At 45.0% G+C, this 27,899-nt stretch overlaps 1 protein-coding gene across 1 annotated transcript in view; it reads right to left on the bottom strand.

The window, feature by feature from the left end:
- The window catches only part of MACF1 (microtubule actin crosslinking factor 1), a 303,837-nt gene that overhangs the window by 166,343 nt on the left and 109,595 nt on the right, over positions 1 to 27,899 (bottom strand). Inside the window, 11 exon segments of the mRNA XM_030220015.1 lie at positions 4,124 to 4,327; positions 5,864 to 5,968; positions 6,051 to 6,251; positions 7,248 to 8,171; positions 8,216 to 12,829; positions 15,735 to 15,870; positions 16,403 to 16,491; positions 17,606 to 17,743; positions 18,768 to 18,866; positions 20,190 to 20,297; positions 27,679 to 27,762. Of these exon segments, the coding sequence (XP_030075875.1) occupies positions 4,124 to 4,327; positions 5,864 to 5,968; positions 6,051 to 6,251; positions 7,248 to 8,171; positions 8,216 to 12,829; positions 15,735 to 15,870; positions 16,403 to 16,491; positions 17,606 to 17,743; positions 18,768 to 18,866; positions 20,190 to 20,297; positions 27,679 to 27,762 (6,702 nt within the window).

Below are 27,899 nucleotides of genomic sequence, written 5' to 3'. Positions count from 1 at the left end.
AGACCAGTACTGAACACAATACTCCAGGTGCGGTCGCACCATGGAGCTATACAACGGCATTATAACATCCGCACACCTGGACTCCATACCCTTCCTAATAACACCCAACATTCTATTCGCTTTCCTAGCCGCAGCAGCACACTGAGCAGAAGGTTTCAGCGTATCATCGACGACGACACCCAGATCCCTTTCTTGATCCGTAACTCCTAACGCGGAACCTTGCAAGACGTAGCTATAATTCGGGTTCCTCTTACCCACATGCATCACTTTGTATATCACATATACTGTGGGTTTAAGGAAACACTTTAAAACAGGATGAAATATATATATGGAGGAAAAAGACCCCATTTAACGTCTGTAGTGCTCACCTTCAGTCAGCATAAAAATAGGCACAATCCAGCCTTAATTATCATTGGCCAAAAAACCTCCTTTTTTAATATTTTCTTCTACACAATGTCCCAATTCATATTTCAATTGGGATTTTTTTTTCTTTTCATTATATATATATATATATTTGTTGCATTTGTACCCCACATTTTCCCACCTATTTGCAGGCTCAATGTGGCTTACATAGTACCGTCAACAAAGGCGTTTGCCAAGTCGGTGGATAACAAATACAAAGTTGTATAGTGATCGTATCAGGTATAAGTGGAGGGTCGAAATGGATGAAGATTGCGTGTTGTCCTGTTCAATCATAGTCATGCTGTGTTGGTAGGTGAAGAGGGTTACGTGGGGTCATTGGGGTAGGCCTTTTTGAAGAGGTTGGTTTTTAGTGATTTCCTGAAGTTCAAGTGGTCGTGAATTGTGCGCTTATGTAGGAGAAGCTGGATGCGTAAGTTGTTTTGTATTTCAGTCCTTTGCAATTTGGGTAGTGTAGGTTTATATATATACATAAAACGCATACTTAGAGCATATTATAGCAGGACATGTTCATCCACACCTAGTCTAGCCAAGATAATGTTCAAGCACCTTTCTGACCTCATTTACAACTCTCTTTAACTAGTCCCTTATTTTCTTACTCCTGTTACTCTATCTTATCTTTCTGTATGTTCCATCTTTGCTTACACCCTATGCTATCTATTAAAAAGTTGTATTGGGTATTGTGTTGGATTGTAATGCCATACTTTGTATTATTTTTGAATATTTTTACTGCTGTAATTGTCTATTGCTCATGTTTGATTTAATCTTGCTGAGTGAATTCCTTCAAAAAGGTGGTAAATAAATCCTAATAAATATATAATGCAAGCATTAAGCACACTTATCATTGTGTAGAACAAAATATAATAAAGTGAAGAAAAAAAAAGGAGGTTTATTTGGCCAATGATGATTAAGGCTGGATTGTGCCTATTTTTATACTGACTGCAGGTGAGCACTACAGACGTTTAAATGAGGCCTTTTTCATCCTGTTTTAACGTCTCTCTTTATATTTTTTATAGTACTGGAGGAAATGCATTTCTGTTTATAATGCTCAGAGTTTGGAGTCTTGTGTGGAGGCGTGGCCTAGTGGTTAGGGTGGTGGACTTTGGTCCTGGGGAACTGAGGAACTGAGTTCGATTCCCACTTCAGGCACAGGCAGCTCCTTGTGACTCTGGGCAAGTCACTTAACCCTCCATTGCCCCATGTAAGCCGCATTGAGCCTGCCATGAGTGGGAAAGCGCGGGGTACAAATGTAACTAAAATAAAAATAAAATAAATAATTGATTAACTTTCTGCTTTTATGCTGTTGGTGTTGTCTGGGCGTGACGGCGATGACAGGTTCCTCTTAGCACACGAGGGTAATTCGTTAAGTGCCTAAATGTATAACTGCACACCTTCCAGCAGAGTTCCTAAGCGCCATTCTGTAAGAGCATGTTGTGGCTTAACACATAAACCCATGGGAAGGACAGAGGCGTCCTCCCAATACTGCCGCGTTTACGTAAGCGCAGTTATGTCAGGTCTATGGCTGGTTTCACTGCAGGCGTCGATACCGGCTTATGCTGCCGCGTTTACGTGAGCGCAGTCGTGCCAGGTCTATGGCTGGTTTCACTGCAGGCGTCGATACCGGCTTATGCTGCCGCGTTTACGTGAGCACAGTCATGCCAGGTCTATGGCTGGTTTCACTGCAGGCGCCGATACCGGCTTATGCTGCTATTCTTTAACGCAACCTGGGCAAGGCTCTCACCACGAGTCATTCGGGGCACATAAATCGAGGGGCCCACATAGAACTATTTCTACAGCAGTCCAGCTTGTTACATTTTACTATTTGCAATTCCACACAGGTGGTTGATGAGCCTTCTAGTGTCTGGTGTAACATTTGAAATGCCGCTTTGTAGAGGTGGGGTTGGTGCTGTTATGCTATTGTGGGCTCTGAGAGATTCCTTTTCTTTTGCAAGGTTTGCAGTCTGGAAGCAAATGGAGTTTGAGTTGCTGTCACCAAGGGGATTCCAGAACTGCCTTTTTATTTCTTTTTTGAGCCAGCAGCTCAATCAGAAACAGAACTGAAATTCAGGCTTGTATTCAGTTATATGACTAGCAGAAGATGAATGAAATGAACAGACCAGGAGCGAATGGATGAATCCACACAACCCTGCAGAGCTGGCTGCCTGCAATTGCTTATCATCTCCTTCACCCCTTCAGGATGCAAACTATCTTGTAAAGGGTTCTGCTGTTTAAATTGATTTGAACAAACAATTTTAACTCCTGTATGTACAAGGTGGAATCTGTATCTCATCTACATTCAGCCCATTTTCTTCCACTACCTTTTAAAAATGATGTTCAGAGGAAAATACCAAGCACTAATTAGGAATAATAAAAAGGCTTTTTGCAATCAACTTTACAATCTTATCACATATACAAAAAAGAGACTTCAGGAAGGGCAATAATTTGTTTTGGACCAGACCCGGCCGGCTCTCAGTGGCTGTACCCATTCCCCTAAGTTGCATCTCCATAAGCAGTTGAGCAAGATGTAATTCAAAATGTCCTTGCAATACACAAATGTACACTGGCATCTCAGCTTACAAAGTGCTTATTCTTAACCAAAACTCAGCCTAATCTAGCGCATTTTAAAAGAGATACTCAAAAGAGCTTGTCCACTGCAAAGCGAAATCTTCTGTGTTAGGATGGGTGAACACAATCTGAAAACAGCAAAGCAAACAAAAACAGGTTAAACATGAGGACACACAGTAGGTTACTGGCAAACCGTGTTATTAAAAAAAATAATACATGAACGTAACAATTGTCCCTGCCTACATTACTCCAGCTCTGCTCATCGCCCGCTACTGCCCTCTGTGCTACATCTTCCAGTTGTCAGCTACATGAACTCCACTGCCACAGTGTTTCCCAAGCTAAACAACCTGCCCCCTTTCACGCATCTTCTGCCCTGTGAAGACGCTCTAAAAGTTTGATACTAAGGGAGAGGAGCAAGTTGTCATCACCACTCCCTTCTGCCCTCTCTCCCGTTCCTTTATCCTCTCCCCTGACCTTATCATTTCTTTTGTATCCATTCCAGAGATATCCTAATTCTACCATGACCTGTTTGAGACCATCTTAGCCAAGACCTTTTTCAAGGTACTGCAGTGAAATAATATTTGCTCTTCTTCCTCCAACTTTATATTATGGCCCCTTGCCCTCGAGTTTCTTTTTTCTAAAGAAAATATATCTAGAATATTATTGAAGCCGACTAACAAACCTGAATGTTTAATTTATTCAAATCAGACTGGGGGTCAAATATCCTACTTCTAACCAGAATGATAACTAGAGATCCAGTGGTCCAGAAGGACTGCATGTGATGTAGCATATACATGCACTACGACTACTGAATTAATTCTGAAAACAGTGGTCTAGTATTACGTGCTTTTCCTTTGACCAACCACAAGAGATAACCTTCTGGAATTAGATCTTTATGAGGAGTCTGGCTCTGACGCTTTTCCCACAAGACCTGTCATAAGCCCACTAATTTCCTACAGCCAGAAGCAGAACATGGTACGGTGTCAAGACACTTCCTGCTATTTTGTCTTCTTTAATAAAAATGAAGACAAACTTCTCAGCTGGGTAAGTGCGTGTGGGGAATGTGCACTACATCAGCACATTTTAGTAGAAACATGCATTTCACTTTGTTGCTGCACTGCTGCTGGTTGACCTTCACCTCTGCCGAGCGCAGCATCTCCACCTGTGGGGCCAACCTCTCCGTCAGCTCTTCAAAAGAGCTCTTCAGATTGTTCAGAAGCCCCAACAGCTGTTGACTCAGCTGTGGAGTCAAATCCTGGCCATTTTCAGAAATGAAGAAATGGATATCAGAAGCCAGGGCACCAAGAAGCAGCTGCTTGTCAGTCAGAAGTACTTCAAGGTCCTGATGGAAGACATAAAAAGGAAGGGTTATACACCCAGAGCATCTGTCTTCACCTAACAAAACCTGCTGAAGCAAGTGAAACATGTTAAGTTAGTCCAAGCAAAGGCAGAGAGAAAAAACAAACCACTGTTTCACACCAGGTGAGATTTAATGTGGATGAGCGAACATTGAGAAGAATAATTTAAATCATAGTTATTTGATGCTATGTTCCAGCCTAGAAATCAGCACCCAAGAAAAAGATCTAGGTGTCATCGTGGAAAATGTGCTGAAATCTTCTGCCCAGTGTGTGTCGGTAGCCAAAAAAGGAAAGAGAATGCTAAAATTATTAGGAAAGGGGTAGAAAATAAGACAACGAATATGATGATGCTTCTGTATCGCTCCATGGTGCAAATTTCACCTTGAGTACTGTGTGCAATTCTGGTCACTGTATCTTAAAAAAGATACAGCAGAATTAGAAAAGGTTCAAAGAAGGGGAACCGAAATGATAAAGGGAATGGATCTCCTCTCAGATGAGGAAAGGCTTAAGAGGTTAGGGCTCTTCAGCTTGGAAAAGAGACAGCTGAGGGGAAAAAAGATAGAGGAGGTCTAGAAAATACTGAGTGGTGTAAAGGTAAATTGAATTTTTTAACCTTTCAGAAAGTACAAAGACTAGAGGACACTCAAAGAAGTTATATTGTACTACTTTTAAACTAAATAGGAAGAACATTTTTTTCACTCAACAAATAGTTAAGCTCTGGAACTCAGTGCCACAGGATGTGGTATCAGAAGTTAGTGTATCTGGGTTTACAAAAAAGAAAAGTTTGGACAAGTTCCTGGAGGAAAAGTCCAAAGTGGCAGAAATACTGAAGACCTTATAGGACTGGGCTTACATGTCTGTTCTCTGTCTCAATCTTGTGGTTGATTAGCACATACCCACAGGTTTTAGACTGGTCTCGGTAAGGAAGCTAAGGAACTTGGAGGTGAAATGATTTCTTTGAATATACATTAGTTGCAGGCTATTTGGGGTGGGTGGTTCCTGTGCTTCTTGGACATTTTTAGGAAATTATGGGTAGGATTTGTTAATGGATGGCGCATTTGAAGTGTTAGTGGATTTGCGTCTGTCAATGTATTTGCTGGCGGTATTTGTATATTTTAAGTCATTTTTATTGCATTATTGTTAGTTAGGCTTGTACTTGGTATGTTATGTTGTAAATCACTTTGGACAGCTCTGCAGGGAAGACAGTATAAAAATGTTTTCAAAATCCTGGAAGGAAACGACTTTGCATTTGTGTAACAGTTTATACAGCTCTGCAGCAAGCCATGAGTTCATATCACATTAGCCATCCCAGTTATCGAACGGCTGTATTATTTTCACAGCATCGAGTCACATTGTCTGCATTCCACAAACCATGCCAAATGGATTTAGTTAAAAACTGAGGAAGAACAAATATTAAATTTATACAGGTGCTCAAAGGATAAAATGAATCAAATCTATCGGGATAAATGAACACACACAGAGAAAGAAGAAAAGAAGCTTTCTCAGGGGCTGTACTGTACCTTGTAATGTTGCAAATTGTTTTTTGTGTTTAGGTTGTCCAGAAGGTGAGCAGTGTCACATACCCATGTCAGTAGGCTTTCCAACCGGGTCTGCAGACTTTTAGCCTTGGAAAAAAGCAAACAGTAAAATTAGCTACTGCCAGTTAACAGCAGCTTACAAAAGACTCAAAGCTATTCTGATTTTCACCATTGTGGTTTGGGGCAGGTTTTGGACCAAGGAGCTTGGAAGACTGGTCACAAAGTTGGACGATTTCTGATGGATTTTGCCATCTTTTCCCAAAGACTGCAATAATTCACTAGAAACTTCTTGAGGTTGGCTGGTCAGATCACAGGAGACCAACTGCAGACTATAAGGAACAGGCATTCCATTTACTGCCACATCCAGGACCTACAGCAGACAAAATATTCAGAATTACACAAACCTACTAGTAAAAACTAAAGCAAAGTCCAAACTGTACATGCATGCCTCTACTTAACCAATACTGATCAGATAAAACAGTTACTCGGTTATCATCCCTCCTAGCAAACAAAAAGCTGACATTCAGTGCCTCGAATTTAACACATTTCATGGATATCACCAGGCTTTGCTAAGCTGCTAATTATGCTAACTAGTGAGAGATTAAAAAAAAAAGAGAGAGAGACACATTTGAAGTGGGACAAGGAAGGGAGAAGGGAGCTGCACAAGTTAAAAGGAGGGGTTCACAGTAGGGTGTGGTGGTGAGCCCTGTGGGTTAAAGTGGGGGATCGAGATCTGAATTTATCTTAAGCATGGGACATTTTGTATTTAATGTGGCACAGTCTCTAATGGTAATATCCAATTAACTTTACTCTGTTGACCAATAAATATCTTTTTTATGCCAGTATTCACTCTAATAACCCATGAAAATGGTTGGCTAGACTCAATGTACAGGAGTGTTTCGGCAGTGCAGTGTGTTTAAGAAAGTGCAACAGGCTGCACGTACAGCACTAAAATCACCTGTGAAATTCAGCCAAATGATGACACTGTTGGTGCTTAAACTAATGATTATTAACTTTTGTTTTATTCTTGTGATAATTTCTCTGGTAGTGTTGACGGCCATGGCAGCCTGCTCTGACTGCTCAATAAATGAAAGAAAATTTCCTCACTTTATGACTGTGCAATATACCTCCTCCTCCTCATATGGACCCTCGTATGTCAGTTATCAGGCACTTCTTCCTTCCAGTGTTTCAGGAGTTGGGCATTTTCAATACTGGCTTTACAGATCCCTCCTCCCCTCATATTTGAAGCGTCTTGTTGGTTCAATACTATACCATGTTATTCTAGTTTATGTCAGTATTTCTAAATGCAAACCTTGTTAATTGAAATATTTTTAAAAAGACAGAGAGAGAGAAATCCCACAATTACCTTTGTTGTATTCTCCTCCTGAAAGGTTCTCAGACTTCTGTCTTCCTCTGTTGCAGGAGGTATGGAAAGTTCTTGGTCAACTGCAAACACATCCTTAACACCTGGACCAGCCAAGTCACTTTGCTCTTTTTCAGGAACCTTTCTCTCCTCAGAATGCTGCTGTTTCTGTTCTGGTCTCTCCCTCAGAAAGTCACCAAAAGGTTTTATACTTTTCTCATTAGGTATTAACTCTTCCCTGACCTTCACAAAGATTTCTTTAGAATCAAGGCTAAGACAAATCTCATCTGCTGTAGAGCCAGTCCCCCTCTCTTCCGCTGGGGGCCCTGCTGCATGTTGGGGCAGCTCTTTTGCCTCCAAGGTCTTCTCTGCTTGCTGGGGCAGTTCTTTTGCCTGTAAGGTTTTTTCTACCAGGGGCAGCTTCTTTGCATTTTGGGGCAGCTCTTTTGCCTGTAAGGTCTTCTCTGCAGGCAGCTGCTCTGCTTGCTGGGGCAGTTCTTTTGCCTCCAAGTGTTTTCCTGCAGGCGGCTTCTCTGCTTGCCGGGGCAGTTCTTTTGCCTCCAAGGGTTTTTCTGCCAGGGGCAGCTGCTCTGCTTGCTGGGGCAGTTCTTTTGCCTCCAAGTGTTTTCCTGCAGGTGGCTTCTCTGCTTCCCAGGGCAGTTCTTTTGCCTGCAAGGTTTTTTCTACCAGGGGCAGCTTCTGTGCTCGCTGGGACAGTTCTTTTGCCTCCAAGGGTTTTTCTGCCAGGGGCAGCTGCTCTGCTTGCTGGGGCAGTTCTTTTGCCTGTAAGGTTTTTTCTTCCAGGGGCAGCTTCTGTGCTCGCTGGGACAGTTCTTTTGCCTCCAAGAGTTTTTCTGCCAGGGGCAGCTGCTCTGCTTGCTGGGGCAGTTCTTTTGCCTGAAAGGTTTTTTCTTCCAGGGGCAGCTTCTGTGCTCGCTGGGACAGTTCTTTGCCTCCAAGGGTTTTTCTGCCAGGGGCAGCTGCTCTGCTTGCTGGGGCAGTTCTTTTGCCTGTAAGGTTTTTTCTTCCAAGGGCAGCTTCTGTGCTCGCTGGGACAGTTCTTTTGCCTCCAAGGTTTTTTCTTCCAGGGGCAGCTTCTCTGTATGTTGGAGCAGCTCTTTTGCCTCCGAGGTCTTCTCTGCATATTGGGGCAGCTCTTTTGCCTCCGAGGTCTTCTCTGCATGTTGGGGCAGCTCTTTTGCCTCCGAGATCTTCTCTGCTTGCTGGGGCAGTTCTTTTGCCTCCGAGGTTTCTCCTGCAGGCTGGGGCAGTTCTTTTGCTTCCAAGGTTCTCTCTTCAGGAATTTTCTGTGCTTTCTGAGTCTTCCCAGAAGGCTTCTTCATTTGTTGGAGCTGTTTTGCTACAGGGGCCTTTTCCACCCTCTGAAGCTTTTTTCCTTCAAAGTGCTTCTGCTCGGGATAACTTTTAACACAGGTTCTCTCTGTCCTCTCATATTGTGTTTCCACATGGGGTTTCTCTGCCTGTTGGAGCTGTTTGTCCACAGTTGCTTTCTCTGCCCTGTGAAGCTGATGTCCAACAGGTAGGTTCTCCTCACACTGGAGATCTTTTTCCTCTGAGGTTTTATATTGTGACAATGAAGTAAGAGGTAATTGTTTAATCTTTTTTGGAAGCTCTACTAGTATGTCCTTGTAAGCTTCAGGAACTAGAACTTCCTTCTTCTCTTTGTGCATTTTATCTATCATCTCTTTTGAACCATGGGCAATAGTCTCTGTGAGATTTTCACTGATTTTGTAACCCGGTGGTTTGTACTCGCCACTGTGATCAGCAGCTGCAAAAACATTATTGTAAGTGATAAGTTCTTTGGTATTCAAAGCCCCATTCTGCATGACATCTTTAGTAAGATCTCGCTCTACATTAGAGCAGTAGGAAGACTCTCTTTCATCTGCTTCAAGGAAAGCAGCCACATTTTGGCTAATTAAGTCTTTTTTAATAGCTTCAGGTAACGATATTCTGATACCACTGGATGGGTCATAAATTCCCCCAGTCCACATCTGGTTTGCTGCAATAATTCTGACCATTTCTTCATCCACCAGCCCCTTTTTCAGAGCCAACATCAAAGACAGTCTTTCACCACTAGCAGCATCCATAATTCCACCAGTGTCTGCCTGGGCTTGAAGCAATCTTAAAGCTGGTATGGGGTCTACTTTTCCAAGCTTGACTGCTTGGGACACAGTAAGAACATTACCAGAAGCTTCATCTTTCAGCTCTTTCAGGGGATTAACTGCTAAATATCTCTGACCAGATTCAATATCAATTTTGCACTTCTTCAGAAACTCAGAATAAGAGACAATCGTACAGTTCTCTGGATCTAAAATTCCATGTTTCATTTCTGTAGTTGTTGCTGACCATACTTCCTTGACAGCTCGAGATAAAGCCAGTTTTTTGCCAGAAGCAGAATCCATAATGCTTCCACTCAGTGTCTGGGGTCCTTGAAACTTTAAAACCAACTGTGAATTCATTAACCCTGACGATACCAGTTCTTCCGTGTCCAAATGAATAGGCTGCTCTCTACACACACTTTCAACCTCCAAAAGTTCCTTAGATAAGTCCTGATCAATCAATCCGTGTTGCAGGGCATCAGTCACCGAAAGCCTCATTCCTGATAAGTGATGGATAATCCCTCCATTTGCCACCTGCTTGCTCAAGAGAAGAAAGGCCTTTTCCTTACTGAGAAATCTTTCTCGTATTGCCTGAGCAAGTGTCAAAGGTTCTTTAGTTTTTGGATTTATAATTCCACTTATCTCCATCTGTAAGCTAATAAGCTTCTGCCTTGTTTCATCTTCAGTGTCTTTCCCTTTACAAGCTCTCTCTAGCTTTTTAAGGTTCTCTTGACCACATTTGTCCACTAAACCAAGGTTTGAAGCTAAAGTGACTGAAATTCTCTTGCTTCGTTTTAGGTCTATTATTCCCCCTGTGACAACTTGCCCCTCTAAAAGTCTCATGGCAGTTTCCTTGTCCAAAAGGCCAACATCTGCCGCTTCTTTGACAGAGTAGATCATGCTATTAGATGGGTTGATAATACCACAAATAGTTTTTTCAGACGAAAGCACTTCTTGCATAAGCTTCTCATCCATTAGACCTTCATCGATAGCTTCTTCAATGCTTAAAGATTCACAAGTATGAGAATCAAAGAAGCCACTAAACATGGACAATTTTCCCATAAGTTTTAATGCACTATGGCTTGGCACAGCACCACAGGACACTACTTCATTAAGAAGCATCTTCCTATCAATGTGCTCAGAAATTATTCCACCATCCTGAAGCTGTGCTGAAAGCATCTTTGAAGTGCTTTCTTCCTCCGGTACTGAAGGATTTTCTGGTAGAATCTCAAATTCAACCTCATGAAGTTCTAAAGGTCCAGTTCTCCCATTCATCTCTTTTACCTCCAAACAATCAGTACTTGCAAGTTTTTCCTTAGCACCTTTGATTTCATCCTGTTCTCTGTTCTTTCCTAACAGAATTTCTGATAATTGTATTGATCTCTCTTCTAGCCTACCATCATTCATGACGCTTCCACTTTTGAAATCATCTGGCTGAACTACAGATTCTAGAATATTAATATTCTTGTTATGTTTGGTTATGTAACCTTTGGGTTTCACAACATATTTCATCATATCCTCAGACAGATGATGCTCTTCTTCCATCTCACTTCTTTTAGTTTCAGCTTCTGCTTCATCATGGCTTGTCCTTAAGCTCCAAGCTTCATTTGATGAATATTCAAAACAGGACGTGCTACCTGCTGGTGCTATCTGTGCCTCTAATTCTTTCACCTCTACATTAACTCCACTAGGAAAACTATTTAATTCAACTTTAAATGAACTTGTTTCTTCTTCATTCTCGTTAACACTTGCATCTCTTTGCTGAAGTATGGGTTCAGTATCATTTTTGTCCTCAAAAGGTTCAGTTTCTCTGTCTTTTGTTTCCTGATTTTTTTCCACGGGCTTTTTAAGCAAACCTTCATTTCCTAATGGTGCTGTTCTCAAATCTAACAAGCTATCCTCTGATATAGCGTCCTCATTATCCTCTGTTAAAGGCATACAAAAATATTGATGTGGATCCAAATGCTCATACATTACTGATTTCAAAACCGTAGAACTTTCTTTGTTCTTTGTTTCCTTCAGAACTTTCAGTCTTATTTGATTGTTATCACCAACATTATTTTCATTTGATTCGTTTCCATACGTTTGAATAAAAGATTCAGAGATGTGGTGCAGTTCGCTGTCCACAAGCAACAGCCTGTGTCCGTTGTGGATATTGATATAGCTATGGGTCATTAAATTAAATAGTCTTTCAGCATCATCTACTTCTTGGTTTTTGTGCTTATCCTGTGGAGACCTACTAGTAGTAGAGGCCAAACTCAACATACTTCTGGTTGGAGAATCTACTTGCTTCATAAAAGATACTACATCTGGTATGAAGGTCGATTTTAACTTTTTAGCAACATCTGCAGTCAAGATACCCTGCTCTACTGCTTTCTGACAAGAATAGACCTCCAAGGTCTCCGGTATATAAAGTCCTTTGATACTGTGTCTATTACTAACAATTTCATAAGCCAGTTCAGTAGAGAGGATATCTTGCTGTAAAGCATCAGCCACTGTGAGAATCTCACCAGACTCAGGCCACAGAAGACCCACAAATGACTGAAGGGATTCGAGGATCACCACTGCAATGCTCGACGATACTAAATCTTTTGTTACTGCTTCGTCGAGGGTGAGTCTTTTTCCTGTGACAGTATCTACAATTCCACCTGCCTGAAGTTGACGCATGAAGATAGCGCAAGCTAAATCCTGGTCAATTAAGTTATGTCTCACTGCTTCATCCACAGTTAGCCTGTGTCCTGTTTTGTGGTCCACTATGCCACCAGCAAACAATTGGGCTTCTAGCAGCCTCACTGTAACTTGTCTGTCTATTAGTCCTTCCTGGACTGCTCGGAAGATGTTGACTTTCCTTCCTGACCTCAGGTACACTAGATCACCAGTGCTTTGCTTGACTGGCAGCAATTTTAACCCAGTCTCCTGGTGTCTGATGCATCTTTGCATCATGTCTGACAGGTTGATTCTTTCTGCTGTGTTTGGATCAATCAACTTTAAGGACTGCCGATGATACTCTAGCTTAGAATGCAGGTAGACTGTAATCAAGCCCTCTTCAAAGGCCTCCTCCAAACAAATCCTCTTATTGGAAGACGACACACTGAAACCTCCTATTGCAAGATTAGCTTCTAAAATCTTCAGGCCTACATCTTCTTTGATCTTTCTTTCCTCTATTGCTGCAACAATTGGCAGTAGCTGCTTGTTTTCAAAGTTTGTTGTGTCTATTAATTGAAGAGCGTCTTGCAGGCTCTGCAGCAGCTGGAATGTCCTGTGATCAATAACGTTTCGTGCCAGGGCTTCCTCCAGGCAGAGCATCTCTTTCGTCTCTGGAAGAATTAGACCAGATGTTGCAAGCTGAGCTTCCAAAAGCACAAGGCCAGTGTCTTGGTCAATGAGGCCATTTTGCATGGCCCTAAAAATGGGGAAGATTTCCATGGTGCCTAGGTCCAGAACTCCTGCAATGATCTCTGTGCCCTAAAAAAAGAAAAGAATTCCAATCAGAAACAGAGAACATAAGAAAGTGACAGACAAGATGATGTTACATGAAGGCATGCAAGAACCAGGAAATAGAATCAAATTCCAGAGTGAAAGAAATGCAGCTTTAAATGGAGTGCCGGTGAAGAATGAATGCTTCCTACTAAGAACAAAAGAAACCAGGAGAAAGGTGTTTACACATGCAAGTTATACATTTGGTATTTGTGGTTCAGCTGGCAGCCCACAGCAGAATGACAGACATGACATCTCTGAAGAGCTACCCCCACTGCAGCATTGCCAAGCAGCCGGCAACAAATAATCACATCACAGAATAGGAAGCATAGCATGCGAAAAAAATGTAATTCAAAAGCAGTGTGATGTCTGCTCGAGATAGTTTTAAAAATAAAAGGAAATAAAGGGGGGTGTTTGCATGTCCAGTGGCTTAATGTTAAATTTTGTTGCAAAAACCAATTTAATCAACGTTCTGGCAATACATAGAGAAGAATGGAATCACACTGCATTTGAGCGGCCAGCGGGCTCACTTCCTACCTGCTGGGAGACTGAGAAAATACTGAGGCTAGGGTCACATGGCCAGGGCTCTTATTGGCTCTCTAGAGTCAGAGTTTTTTCTCAGTCTCCACCTGCTGGAAGGCGTGCACAACCCATCAGTCCAATCCTGGACTGGTCTGGAGGGACGCTAAGGAAGAATGGAATCACACTGCATTTGAGCGGCCAGCGGTGACATCTTCAAAGAAACTCTGCACTACAGCAGTCTATTAGCCATGCAACAGATTTGAAAGAAAGCAGAGGCCACTGTTCCAGCTCCTGTCCACATGAGATTTAGTGCTTAACCCGAGACTCATGCAAGTTCTGGAACATCAGAGAGAAAGAAATAAAAATGTCACCATCACCCTAATCCAGCACTATGACTAATACAAGCAGCGGAAGAGAGACGGTGAGAAACAAAATGCTTCTTACTTACCAGAGGTGTAGGTGGCACCTTCAGCATTTACAAAACAAGCATCTTTAGGAGCAGCTCAGCTGAATCACACACACAGTGGAAGCCTTGCGTTAGCATCCAGCGTGCCACTGTTTGCAAAACTATAAGCTCACACAAGGAGAACCATCCTCCTGCTCTGTTTTCTCCGGCTTTGTTTAAATTTAAACTCGGGTTAGTTACATTTGTAAGCAAGGATGCCAGTTAATCTGTATATGACGTGACAAGACACATTATATGCTCAACGCTAACTCAAGCACAAAATGCTTTTATACATACGCACACACACAAAGAAGAATGAGAGGGACTGAGAAAGCACATAAACACAATTGGAAGTTCACAGCTTGTACAAACTATTTAAAAGACGTAGGCACCTAACAAGGTGTCAGAAGCCCAGACCTTTCTAAATGAAAAGTTTCCTCCTACTGAAGCCCAGAGTGGAAAAGTTGGATTAAGTAAATTGGGCATCTAGTGCGGATTTTCAGTACTAAGCACCAGGGACGCCGAGAGGGGGGGGACAGGGGGGACAAAAGTCCCCGGGCACGGGCCTCCGCTGCAGTCCGGCCCGCCCGCCCTCCGTCGCTCCTGAAACTAAACTTTAAGCACCTCCCTCACCTTCGCAGCAAGCAGCGGCAGACCTCTGCTTCCTTCTGTGTCCCGCCCTCGCCTGATGTAACGTCTGCGAGGGCGGGGCACGGAAGGAAGGAGAGGTCTGCTACTGCTTGCAGCGAAGGTGAGGGGAGGCGCTTAAAGGTTAGTTCAGAGGGCCTGGGGGTGGAGAGAGGGCCTGGCCCGGCGACCTCGGGTGGAGGGGGGGCCGGGGGCGGCCCAGTCTCTCGGCGGCCCTGCTAAGCACCCAAATTAGCTACTTAAATGGAGATGAAAAAATTGACAGCTTATTTAGGAACCTCAGCTTTAGACACTTAAATTAGGAAAATTTTCAGCCATCCTGAGGTTTTCTTCTAAACACAGAGGTCAGGCAGTCAGCTTAATTCCATGTCAGCGAGAGGTTTCATGTTCTGCAGAGGGGGGTTACCAGTACCAAAAATACCAGATCACTGATGCTCCTTTATGAGGGATGTGTAAACACACAATACGTAAAAAGAGTAACAGTACCCACTCAGCAGATACAGGAATCACAGCAGACAACAGGGTGGTCAGTACTGAGAAGCCGGCGGTGGCCGTGTATCACTCAGCAAGGCCACCAAGTCCTATAGGCTGTTTAGGCAACAGACTCTCTAATTTGAGCAGCTGTTCATATTACTAAGCTTGGGGCAATGTATGAAGTGGAGATGGAGACAGGGCCTGGGTAATGGATTAAGTCTGGAATTTAGCCAGGACGGTAGAGAACAAAAGAGGAAAAAATGATCTGAATAAGGAGTGATGTCCTGCAACCACATCTCCTTGGCCACACAGACAAGAACAGACTGAACTGACTGGATGGTCTTTTTTTTCACCATCATATACTGTCTCAGTATCTGATCCTTTTACCCCAAGACTGAAATGAATATGAAACAGACACATCTGGAGTGCCAGTGGTGCAGCTCTGTCTAATAGTGAGAATAGCCCAGACCCTAAGGGCAGCAATCCCTGGCTACACTTTACACGAGGCACAAGAGGATGTTCTGGTCTTGACTACAAATAAACTGCAACTATGGGAAGAGAGGACTCAGGACAGCTCTCGATAAATATTGACTGTTTTATCCTGCTAAGAGGACCGGACACTTCCACTTGTCCCACCAGTACCTAACTGCTGCCAACCTCCACCAACGTGTGAGGGACTTGCTGGTACCAAGATGATCCTGAGATGTGAACAAACAGTACAAACATTTTCTACACTTCAGTCCCCTCTCACTACAAACATCTTGCTATCACACAGGTCCATTTTGCTTACTATGGGCAGGGTACCTTTTGCTCTGTCTCCTTGGCCAGTTGGTTTTGGAGCTGCTGCAGCTGTTTTTCAGACCCACTGCACAGCTGGCGATACACGTCCCCCAGGCTGTCCACTTCCAGGCGTATTTGCTCCTTTTCCTCTGCTGAAAGTCTACATAAGACAAGACGGAAAACAACTTTCATCTGATCCATGTTTGCCATTTCTCTCTCTGTGCCTTACACTATGTTTGGAAATAAATTACTGGCATCCTCTGGAGGAGGAATCTGGGGCTGGGCCAAAGGAGAGGCGGATGGAAATCGGCCTGTGATAAGGAGACAATGGGAATAGCAGATGCAACCGCACAAGGGTCTTTCACCTCCCCTGGATTACCATCGAGAGCCACTAGTTTACCTCAATTTATTTCTAAATGTAATAAAGCACCTTTCTACAAAACAACAAGGCCAAGTACAGATCATTTAAAATAAAATAAAAAATAAACCAAAAAAAAAAAATGAAATGTTTGACTCAGGAAAGGGAGAACACCAATCAAGAGGCTGGACTCTTTTTTCAATCAAACACAGGCACTCTCAAGCCAATCAAAGACATTCATGCAGCCCGAGAAGCTCTTCCTGTAATCATGCCTACAACCACCCAAGAAACAGCCCAAAAGACGATGCTGGCACGTGACACTTTGGTTACTTACTTGTGACCATGTTTTGCAAGAAATATCTGGGCAGTTCTGATGGCATCTGACACTTGCTCCTTCTTGCCACTTAGTTCTTCACTGAGAGCCTAACAAGATCAAGAAAGAAAACCATGCTAAGACCACCAAATACAGACCAGACTATAGGCAAAGAATATAACAAATAAAGGTAGTATCAAGCAAAAGAAAAGATGCCTATAAATAAAAAAACAGCAGTGTGTCTATCTGATCTTAGCTCTCTTTATTACTTCATTTCCTGGCATAAGTTTTACATCGTGGGCAGGACTAGGATGGGCTGGGCAGCAGTGATTCTTCCCTTACAAAGGTGCAGTTTCTTTGCTGTCTTGGCAGATTTTCAAAGGAAAGCTCAGAAAAAACTAAGTTTCTATTTTTTTGAATAACCATCCAGACCCTCTGCTAGACCATATCCTGATTAATGGATTGGCCAATGTTGGAAACAGGATGCTGGGCTTGATGGACCTTTGGTCTGTCCCAGTGTGGCAATACTTATGTAAAGGCTAAAGCGGCTAGGGCTCTTCAGCTTGGAGAAAAGACAGCTGAGGGGAGATAAGATAGAGGTCTATAAAATAATGAGTGGTATGGAAAGGGTAGATGTGAAGCGTCTATTTACTCTTTCCAAAAATACAAGGACTAGGGGGCATTCAATGAAGCTACAAAGTAGTAAATTTAAAACGAATCGGAGAAAATATTTCTTCATCACTCAACGTGTAATTAAACGTGTGGTAAAGGCGCTTAGCTTAGCGGGGTTTAAAAAAGGTTTGGACAGCTTCCTAGAGGAAAAGTCCATAGACCATTATTAAAATGGACTTGGGGGAACATCAACTGCTTATTTCTGGGATAAGCAGCATAAAATGTATTGTACTGTTTTGCGATCTTGCCAGATACTTGTGACCTGGATTGGTCACTGTTGGAAACAGGATACTGGGCTTGACTGACCTTCAGTCTGTCCCAATATGGCAACACTTACGTTCTTATACAGAAACAGGACTGACTTTGCCTCACGGTGTCCTCATCACTGAGGAATTTATTTTGTCTGCTGAACGTACCATTTGTTAATATGTTCTATTGAAAGTTTAATGTTGGAAAAGACAAACTTTACTAGGAATTCCTAGTAATAATTTTAAGGACCCTTTCTGTGAGATGGCGCTGCAGAGGAAAAAACAAGGGATATTTCAATCTTACCTGCTGCTCTGAGATGCAGCCCTTGAGATCTCTCCTCTCTTTAGTCAGGGGTGGAAGATCCCCTGCTAAACCCAAAACCCAACCCAACAGCTTCTTCACCTTCTCAACGTGTTCCTGCTTCTCCTCCTCCACAACTTTCTGGAATGAAATGAGGGTATTACTAAACCCCACAAAATGGCTTTACACACACACAGTCCTTCATTCCAGTGGGGTCCTGTGACACCGTACCAACATCATGAACCTTTTAAAGGAATTTGTCAGTGACACCTCAAATTAAAACCCACAAAATTTAAAATGCTTGGCCTGTCATTTTAATCTTAGATCACTCCTTTTGCCCTACATCAAACTTTCTTGGACACAGGCTCTACAGAAAATAATGGTAATGTCATGGTTAGGCATGGTCTATGGAGGGAAATACTACTGAAATCAATGATGTTAAATGGTTTGCTTAATTTCTGGGGAATGGCCAGAAAGCAGTTCCACTACTTTGACTCCAGAGGGAGCAAGGGTGCTCTGCTCCAGCCCTTCTCTTCCAGGCAGTCTATGGGGAAAAAAGGGGGGTGGGGGTGCCTGGAGCACAGCAAAGAAGTCTCTTCACCTGCTAAGCTGGCCCTTCTTCTCATGTTGCTCTTGGCCTGCCTGAACCATCGTTCAATTTCACAGTTCTACTTCCTTTTTGTCTACAAATTAAGCATGGTATTAAAATATCTATGACAATACACTACCTAGATCCCACTGAAACCTCATGGCAGGATCTGGCAGAATTGGTTCCAGTAGAAGCCCAGGTGGGGTATCACGAAGAAGCCCAGGTGGGGTATTCATGAAGAGAACTACACACTCAAGGCTATAATATATAGTTTTAAAATACATTTCTGTATTTGTAGACCATCCTTTCAAGTAAGATAGTTCTGTGGCCCAGAAGATGCACAGTTTAAGCAGGTACCGGAGGGATTTACTGAGGGCATAATGAATGCCAGAGGAAGCAGGATTAGAAATGTGGTTTTGGTGGTTTGCAACCTAGTGCTTTAATCACAAGATCAGAAGATTATTTTTCCCTGCAAAATCAGTCACTTGCAAATTTGTATCAGTGTAAGACTTTAGGTATATCCTAGGGGTAGCCTATATGCACCGGAAGTGTTTTAATTTTGGAGAAAAATGGTACCTCCTCTTCCTCTAGCCGCCGGAGAGCATCGCTGATATACTTCACGTGTTGGGTAGTCAGTGTCACCAATGCAGTGTAGCGAGTCCGCAGATCCATAAACTGCAGCAAATTACAATGTTTAAAAAGCTCAAAAAATACAGCTACAACTGTAACAACATTCAGCTAAGTGTGGAGGGGGGGAGAGGAGGAATCACCTTTCAGGATTGTATATATAAAGACAGTTAATAAATAAATACAAATAAATTAAATTAATAAATAATAAATATTTTGTTTGTTTCTTTCTGGCTAAGACCATGTTGGCTCCATCACTGTGGCTCTCACTTTGAGACTAAAATTGAGAAAAGGGCCAAGCTGCCAAGATGCTTCCAAGGGCACCTGTCCCAGGCTAGCTGAAAGAAGGTGCAATGAACGCCATTTCCAATTAAGGAGCAGAAGTCCAGCTCGAGGTTTGAACCGGGACCTTCCATGTAAAGCATTACCTCTGAGCCACCAGTCCAACACTCACATTTAGGCATCATTTTAAGCCCTGTTGGTAACTTTGCCTGCTGCTTTCCTTCTTTCAGCTAGCCTGGGACTGGAACCCTTTTCTCGACGTGAGAGCCACAGTGAAGGAGCCAATAACCTTACCCAGAAGCACCAGAAACAAAAAAATGAAGTTTTAATGAATTCTGTTAGAGCAAACAATTTGTAATACAACAATCTACATCCCATCCTTTTATGTGAAAAAAATATTAAAAAGTTACAGACGTTCAAAGATGTAACTTTTTCAGGCTGCTTATGGACCCAAGACATGAAAAAAATCGGCCCCACTCAACATTTTGGATCTGCTACTTCAGCCACCTTATCCCACAATCACTCACGTATATAGAGGTGGGTTTTAGAAGGATGTACAAATTGGAATTGAGATCCGTAGTAATGTGTATAAGCTGGTTACGTGTGGTGCGAGCATCCGTTTATAATCTGAAACATCTGAAACATGGGGTCAAACCGCCCCTCCCTCCCTCCCATGGAGCGCTGTACAAAACAAGTAACCTTCTGAAACCTAGAGGCGTCCGGGAGCAGGTGTAAATCCAGACATTCATGTCAGCGAACACAAACGTGCAACCCCTTCTGTTATCTGTCCACCCTCCCCCTATTCCCACCCAAACACGCCCTCTTGCCATATCCCTGTTTTCTAAAATCAGAATATAGACAAACAGTATATGCAATATACATGTCTAAAATGCAAACAGCACTTCTAAAATATACACCATAAGCTAATAACATTCTTCCGTATAAACCCATATTTAAGAGGAAAAACTCCATTATTGTTCTGATCCCTATGTCATGATTCCACCAGACAGGTGTTTTCTTTGACAGAAAGAATTGCACCAGAGAAAGTGGGAGAGGCAGGAGGAAGCAAAGCTCTCTCTTCATACTCACCCCTTGTGTGATGGCATCAGAGGAGGACAGCATTCTCCGGCGTTTAATGGGGGATTTCTCTTGTGAATCCACAAAAGCTCTATACGTCATTAGCTGCAATTCATAATCCTGCAAGAAGGGGAAATTTATTCTTTGGTCCAACAATACATCACCACAGAATACTAATCTTAAAACAAAGCCTGTTTATTGCATTTTTTTAAATAAATGGGGTTGATATTTAAAGCGATTTAACCAGTCAGAAACAGCTCCTCTGATATTCAGGTGCAGTTAACCTATTAGGGCTGCCGAGCATCACCACAGGCCGTTAAACTGAAAGCCGGCTATTTTGTGTGTGATCTGGGATGAAGTTGGCACTTAACCGCCTAAGTTAAGCGGTCATATCGGACCGCGTAAAAGTCAGTCATCACTAGGCGGCATCATTCAGGCAGTTAAGCCGACCACATAAACCCAGATATTCAATGCCAGTGTCCAGACATGGCCCTGGCATTGAATAAAAAATGTTTTCTGCTAAATATCTTCTCCAAATATGTCTGTCTAGCCTGTCTATATCTAACAAAAAGCTAGGCAGGTTACAAAATTAAGTACACAATAAACAGAAGAAGTTTACTGGTAAACTTTAAGGGAGCAATTTTTCTAACAGCTTGCAGAGAATTTCTATCCCTAGAGATTTGATGGTGCTCATTTTCAGTTTCTTTCTCATTTGACTCTTTTTCTTAATATATACTCTATTTCTTTGCAGGAATGACCTATTTTGTCATTTCTGTATAATTTGTGCTCAGGTGTTATGGTAACCCATTGATTATCATCCTCTCACTGTGTTTCTGAAATGCCTTTTTAATCCTTTTTTGCATTTAATGCTGGGAAGTTTCTAGAACACACTGCCTCTTTGGACTTTTACCATTTTGTATACAGAACTATTTATATGTTTGTCCATTTTGTACTTCTGCAAAAAGAGACTACTTGGATTTCGGAGTTCATTGCTCCAGATAAGCCATATTTCAGATACAGTAGGTAGGTCCAGCAAGCAGTACACGTGTACAACACAACACGGCATCTGAGGCATGACTATATCATTCTCTCTTTTCACACCCTCTGGAACTAGCTATTCTGATATCCTCCCTAAAGGCAGTATCAGATCAAGTCAAGTTCTCCTCCCTTAACTGCATCAAGTCCATCCTTTGTGTGCATGACGGAGAATCTCAAGTCGCCACCTGAGATGCAGTGGTGTTAGCTAAGTCTTACGACAGCTAAGGTGAAATTAGGCCTTACCTGCTAATTTTCTTTCCTCTAGACCCTCCAGACCGGTCAAGACGCTTGGGTTATGCATGCCTACCAGCAGAGGGAGACTGAGAACACTAACTTCAAACTGAGTACATATAACCTGTGCTAGCCCTCTATCTCCAGTATACACTTAGCAAAGCAGAGAAACAAATCCCTGGAACAGTAACTCTGAAACTAATAAAACCCCTGTACCTGGAAAACTAATAGTTAAACACCAACAGTGTGCTTAGACAGATGAAACGCCCAGGCGTCCCACTCTGCAGAATATTAGAGTCAAAGAAAGTTCTCCGACCATACTGAATATAAAATGAACAGACATAGCAGAACACGGCTCAAAATACTTCTGATAATTGACACGGCTGAAAAATACTTCTGATAAGAGACAGGGCGGGCTCTTGACCGGTCTGGAGGGTCTAGAGGAAAGAAAATTAGCAGGTAAGGCCTAATTTCACCTTCCTCAGCAACCCTCCAGACCGGTCAAGACGCTTGGGAAGTACCAAAGCAGTAGACACATTAAGGGTGGGACCCACGAAAAGCAGAAGACAACACAGCCGCTCCAAACCGAGCATCCTCTTTTGCCTGCACATCAATCCTATAATGCTTTACAAAAGAATGAATGGACGACCACGCCGCCGCCTTACAAATGTCCTGCGGAGGAATAAAACTACTTTCCGCCCAAGAGGCGGCTACCCCCCGAGTAGAGTGTGCCTTCAGTACCGAGGGGACTGCCCGACGCTTCAACAAATACGCCGAGGCAATAGTCTCCTTCAACCATCTAGCCAGAGTAGCTTTGGAAGCCGCTTCCCCCTTTCTGGGACCTCCAAACAAAATGAACAAACGATCCGACGCTCGGAAGTCCTGCGTTCTGCTCAAATACGACCGCAAAATGCGTCGAACATCCAACTTAGCCAAACGACGTTGAGAGAGATCACCAGACCTATCCCCCAACACTGGTAACGAGATCACCTGATTTACATGAAAGGAGGATACCACCTTAGGGACAAACGAAGGAACTGTCCGCAAAGTCACTTTCTCCTTAGCCAAGGAGAGAAAAGGCTCTCTACAAGACAAAGCCTGAAGCTCCGAAATTCTACGCGCCGAAGTAATGGCCACCAGAAACACTGTCTTTAAAGTAAGATCTTTACACGAGATGGAAGCCAACGGCTCAAACGGAGGGCCTACCAGAGCCTCCAAGACCAAATTCAAATCCCAAGGCGGAACCGTCGGCCGACGGGGCGGACGAAGCAACTTGACAGCTTTCAAGAACCGTCCCACGTCCGGCGAAGCCGCCAAGGAAAACCCCTGAATCTTTCCACGGAAACAAGACAACGCTGAAACCTGCACTTTCAGGGAAGAGAGCGAGAGCCCCCTGTCAAGGCCGTCCTGCAGGAACTCCAAAACTTCCGCGACCGAAACCCGTAGAGGAACATAATCCCGCTCTTGACACCAGTTCTCAAAAATGCGCCACACCCGCACATAAGCCAAAGAAGTAGACCTCTTACGAGAGCGCAACATGGTATCAATTACCCTGGCCGAAAAACCTTTCTTCCTTAATCTGAGCCTCTCAAGAGCCAGGCCGTAAGCGAGAATGGAGCAGGGTCGGCCATCTCGATCGGCCCCTGAACCAATCTCACCCTGGGCCCCAATGGAATCGGAGCCTGCACTAATAACCGAACCAGGTCTCCGTACCACGGACGACGAGGCCAATTGGGCGCAATCAGAACCACTAGACCTGCATGGCGCCCGATCCGCTGCACCACGCGGCCCACCAGCGGCCACGGCGGAAATACATAGAGCAACTGTTGAGTCGGCCACGGGAGCACTAACGCGTCGATGCCCTCGGCCCGAGGATCTCTTCGACGACTGAAGAAGCGAGCGACCTGAGCATTGTCGGCCGATGCCATGAGATCCAGCACCGGCCGACCCCATTCCAACACCAGACGATTGAACACTGAGGGATGGAGGGACCACTCCCCGGGGTCTAACGTGTGCCTGCTTAGAAAATCCACGCTCACGTTGTCCACCCCTGCCATGTGGCCCGCCGAGAGACCCTGAAGATGAGCTTCTGCCCACAACATTAACTCCGCCGCCTCCACAGCTAACGCTTGGCTCTTCGTTCCCCCCTGCCGATTTACATATGCGACGGCCGTGGCATTGTCGGAAAGAACCCTGACTGCCTTGCCTTCTAACAGGCTGTGAAAGGACCGAAGAGCCAACCGAATTGCTCGAGTCTCCAGGCGATTGATGGACCAAGATGCTTCCTCCAACGTCCAACGTCCCTGGGCTACCTGACCCAGGCAATGCGCTCCCCAGCCCGAGAGACTCGCATCCGTGGTCAGCACCGTCCAATTGGGAGCGTCCAGCGGCATGCCCTTCGCTAGATTCGGAGAGTGGAGCCACCAGCGAAGGCTGCGACGGGCAACCCCCGACAGAGGGAAACTCTCCTCCAGGTCCTGAGACTGAGGGGACCAACGAGACAACAAAGCTCTCTGTAATTCTCTCATATGGGCCCTGGCCCAAGGAACCACCTCTATTGTTGCTGCCATCAGCCCCAACACCTGAAGATACGCCCGAGCCGAAGGCGCTCTCTGCGCTCGGAGCCGACGGATCTGTCCCTGCAGCTTGGAGATGCGAGGAGCTATCAAAAACACCCGGCCCTTCTTCGTGTCGAAGCGAACTCCCAGATACTCCAGGGACTGGGAAGGCACCAGGTGACACTTTGCCAGATTGACCACCCAACCGAGCGAATGCAAGAAGGTCACCACACGGCCGGTGGCCTCCTCGCTCTCTGACCTTGATTTGGCCCGAATCAACCAGTCGTCCAGATACGGATGAACCAAAATGCCCTGCAAGCGCAGCGCCGCTGCCACCACCACCATCACCTTGGAGAAGGTGCGAGGCGCCGTCGCCAGGCCGAATGGAAGCGCACAAAACTGAAAATGTCTCCCTAAGACCACAAAGCGAAGAAAACGCTGATGCGCCTCTAGAATGGGAATGTGTAAGTATGCCTCTGTCAGGTCTAGCGACGTCAGAAACTCTCCTTCTTGCACCGCTACAATAACTGAGCGCAATGTCTCCATCCGAAAGGAGGGAACCTTTAGAGCTACAGTGTGGTAAATTTAAAACGAATCGGAGAAAATTTTTCTTCACCCAACGTGTAATTAGACTCTGGAATTCATTGCCGGAGAACGTGGTACGGGCGGTTAGCTTGACGGAGTTTAAAAAGGGGTTAGATAGATTCCTAAAGGACAAGTCCATAGACCGCTATTAAATGGACTGGAAAAATTCCTCATTTTTAGGTATAACTTGTCTGGAATGTTTTTACGTTTGGGGAGCGTGCCAGGTGCCCTTGACCTGGATTGGCCACTGTCGGTGACAGGATGCTGGGCTAGATGGACCTTTGGTCTTTCCCAGTATGGCACTACTTATGTACTTATGTACTTATTGACCTTCTTGAGGTCTAAAATGGGCCGGAAGGCACCCTCTTCCTTCTTGGGCACCACGAAGTAAATGGAGTAACAGCCCGTACCTCTTTCTAACCTGGGAACAGGTACCACCGCCCCTAAACCGATTAGACGCGACAGAGTGGTCCGTACTGCTCTTGCCTTGTATCTTGAATGACAGGGAGACACGAGAAAGAAATCGGAGAGGGGACTGTCGAATTCTAGGGCGTACCCGTCTCGCACTATCTGCAGGACCCACTGGTCTGACGTGATCTGGACCCACCTCTGGTAAAACAAGCGCAAGCGAGCCCCCACGCGAACCAGAGGCTGGGTCCCCAAACCATCATTGAGACACACGGGACGTACCGGACGCTCCCGAAGAGGAGCCTCGCCCCCCGCGACGGCCACCTCGAAAGGGCTGGGTTCTCTGGAAAAACCGACCCCTAGTCCCCCCAGAATACCTACCGGGCCGATAACGCCGAGCTTCCTGAAAACGCCCCCGCCCTGCTGCCCCCTTAGACACCTTGGGACGAAGCTCAGGAAGCCGAGGGGCCTTAGCATCACCAAGACCCTTCACCAACTTATCCAATTCCTCCCCGAAAAGCAGAGAGCCCCTAAAAGGGAGGGAACAAAGTTTAGTCTTGGAGGCGGCATCGGCCACCCAGCCCCGCAACCACAGGGCCCGCCTAGCCGCCACTGCAAAGGTCATGTTCTTAGCAGAGGCCCTCAACAAATCGTACAGCGCATCCGCCAAGAACAACGACCCCATCTCCAACTTGGCCAGATCTTGAACAAGAGAAGCCCTATCAGCCTGCGGGCTATCCAGGAGCCTCTCAGCCCAGCGAAAACACGCCCGAGCCACCAGACCTCCACAAACAGACGCTTGCAGCGCCAAGGCAGACAGATCAAAACTCCGCTTTAGGAAGGTCTCCAATTTCCTATCCTGAGGGTCCCGCAACGCGGCCCCCCCATCCACTGGAATAGCAGTAGCCTTAGTCACTGCCGTCACCACGGCATCCACCGTCGGGGGCCTGAGAGACTCTCTGTCCTCCTGAGGAATAGGATAGAGCTTGGTCATAGCCCGAGCCACCTTACACTGAGCCTCCGGCGAATGCCACTCCTGCGTGATCATATCTCTCAAGTCCGCATTCATAGGAAAGAACGAGAGACCCGCCTGATCCCCTTAACCAAAGGATCCACCTGCTTCCCATCCCCAATGGGAGCCGCCGCAGGATCAAACCTTAAAGTGGCGGACACCTGCTCAATGAGTTCAGATAATTCATCCCTGTGAAAAATCCTAACCACAGAGGGGTCTTCCCCAGGCAAGGACAGGTCCCCATCCTGCCCTGCAACCGACCCCTCCTCCTCTTCCAGGGGGCTAAAATCACCCTCAGAATCCGGAGGAGAAAAGACCTCTGCATCTTCAGAGCACTCCACTCGTGGTCTTTTAGCGGTAGCCCCCCCCAATCTTGGAGTAAGGGACTCCGGACCCGATGGGCCCGCCTTCCAAGCCTGAAACAAACTCCAAACAAACTCTGGAGGGAACCCCATGCTGCCCGAGGCCTCCCCCCCAGCGGGACTCGAAATCGGGAGAGACTGAGGCCCCACGACCGCCTCAGCGCCCGAAAGACCCGAATCCAAAATGGCGGCGGTTCCCGCCAAAATCGGGACCGCCGCTGCAGCGCCAAACTGAGCCGCACAAACCTCCTGCGAACCAGCAGAAGGAATCTCCGCTGCTAACACCGGTGGCGCGAGGGATAGGGCCTTGGGCTCTCCACAAAACCGGCAGGGACCGCCAGCCGCGTCAACACCCCGACGCGCGCACAGCCGGCAACGAAGCAACTTCCCCGACATACTCGCGCCTCAGAAAACAGCTGATCCCAACAACCGGCGAAAACAAAAGCAAGGAAACAACACTCACCGGCGCCTAATTACTGGCTCAGCTCTCCCAGACCGGCTGAACAACTCCGGAGACACCGAAGTGCAGCTCCTGCAGCTCTCCACACGAGGTGTGCTTTTTTTTTTTTTTTAAACTTTATTTGAGCCCTGCTGCTATAATCTGAAGGCACTCAAGGCTGCAGGATTAACACTGCAGCCGAGGCACAACGCTGCCCAAAACGGGAGAGCCAGTCGGGGGGAGGGACCCGGCCACCCGGGTGTGACACCCCAGAGGGGACAATGGCAGGCCCCACCGGACCTACCAACCCCTTGCACACCACAGAGTTCCAGGCACAGGGATTAACTGTTCTTTCACCAACTTATCCCCAGAAAATAACTGAAAAATTAACTAGTCTCACAAACGGAACCTAAATCCTACCAGACCGGACAAGCTGCACAGGCTGCATGTCTACCCTCTGCTGAGACTGAGAAAATACTGGAGATAGAGGGCTAGCACAGGTTATATGTACTCAGTTTGAAGTTAGTGTTCTCAGTCTCCCTCTGCTGGTAGGCATGCATAACCCAAGCGTCTTGACCGGTCTGGAGGGTTGCTGAGGAATAAGTCATTCTGTGGGTAAATTTTCAAAAGAATTTGCCCGAGTAAATTTCTTGGGTGAAATGGCTGAGTAGGGGGAAGGTTAAGAGACCAAAAGAAGTAATCTTTAATTTCTACCATATACTATACCATATGCTCTTTGTCCACAGATAACTGGTCCTGGAAAATCAACTTGCACATCTACAGAGAATGCAACCTCTCTACGGGTGTTGAAAATCACCCCCTTGAACTTTTTACCATTCTGTTATTTGCGTTGGGTTGGTTCCCTTACCTTCACGGAGGATGAATAATTTTGAGAAAACTTCTGGCATTCATCCAGCTTAGCTTGATTCTTCTCAATTTCGGCCACCAATGCCTTAAAGAAGAAGCATAACAAACTTTATAGCAGATGATCACTTCCTGCTATTCAACAGTACAGAGTCAGCAGCAGCATGGTCTAATCCCAAAAAGGAAAGTATTGCAATACAAGTGACTCCCTGGTATGCTCAGATA

The sequence above is a fragment of the Microcaecilia unicolor genome, chromosome 11 (assembly GCF_901765095.1).
Source record: "Microcaecilia unicolor chromosome 11, aMicUni1.1, whole genome shotgun sequence".
In the NCBI taxonomy this organism is placed as follows: Eukaryota; Metazoa; Chordata; class Amphibia; order Gymnophiona; family Siphonopidae; genus Microcaecilia; species Microcaecilia unicolor.
This window is presented reverse-complemented; position numbering and strand designations above follow the sequence as displayed.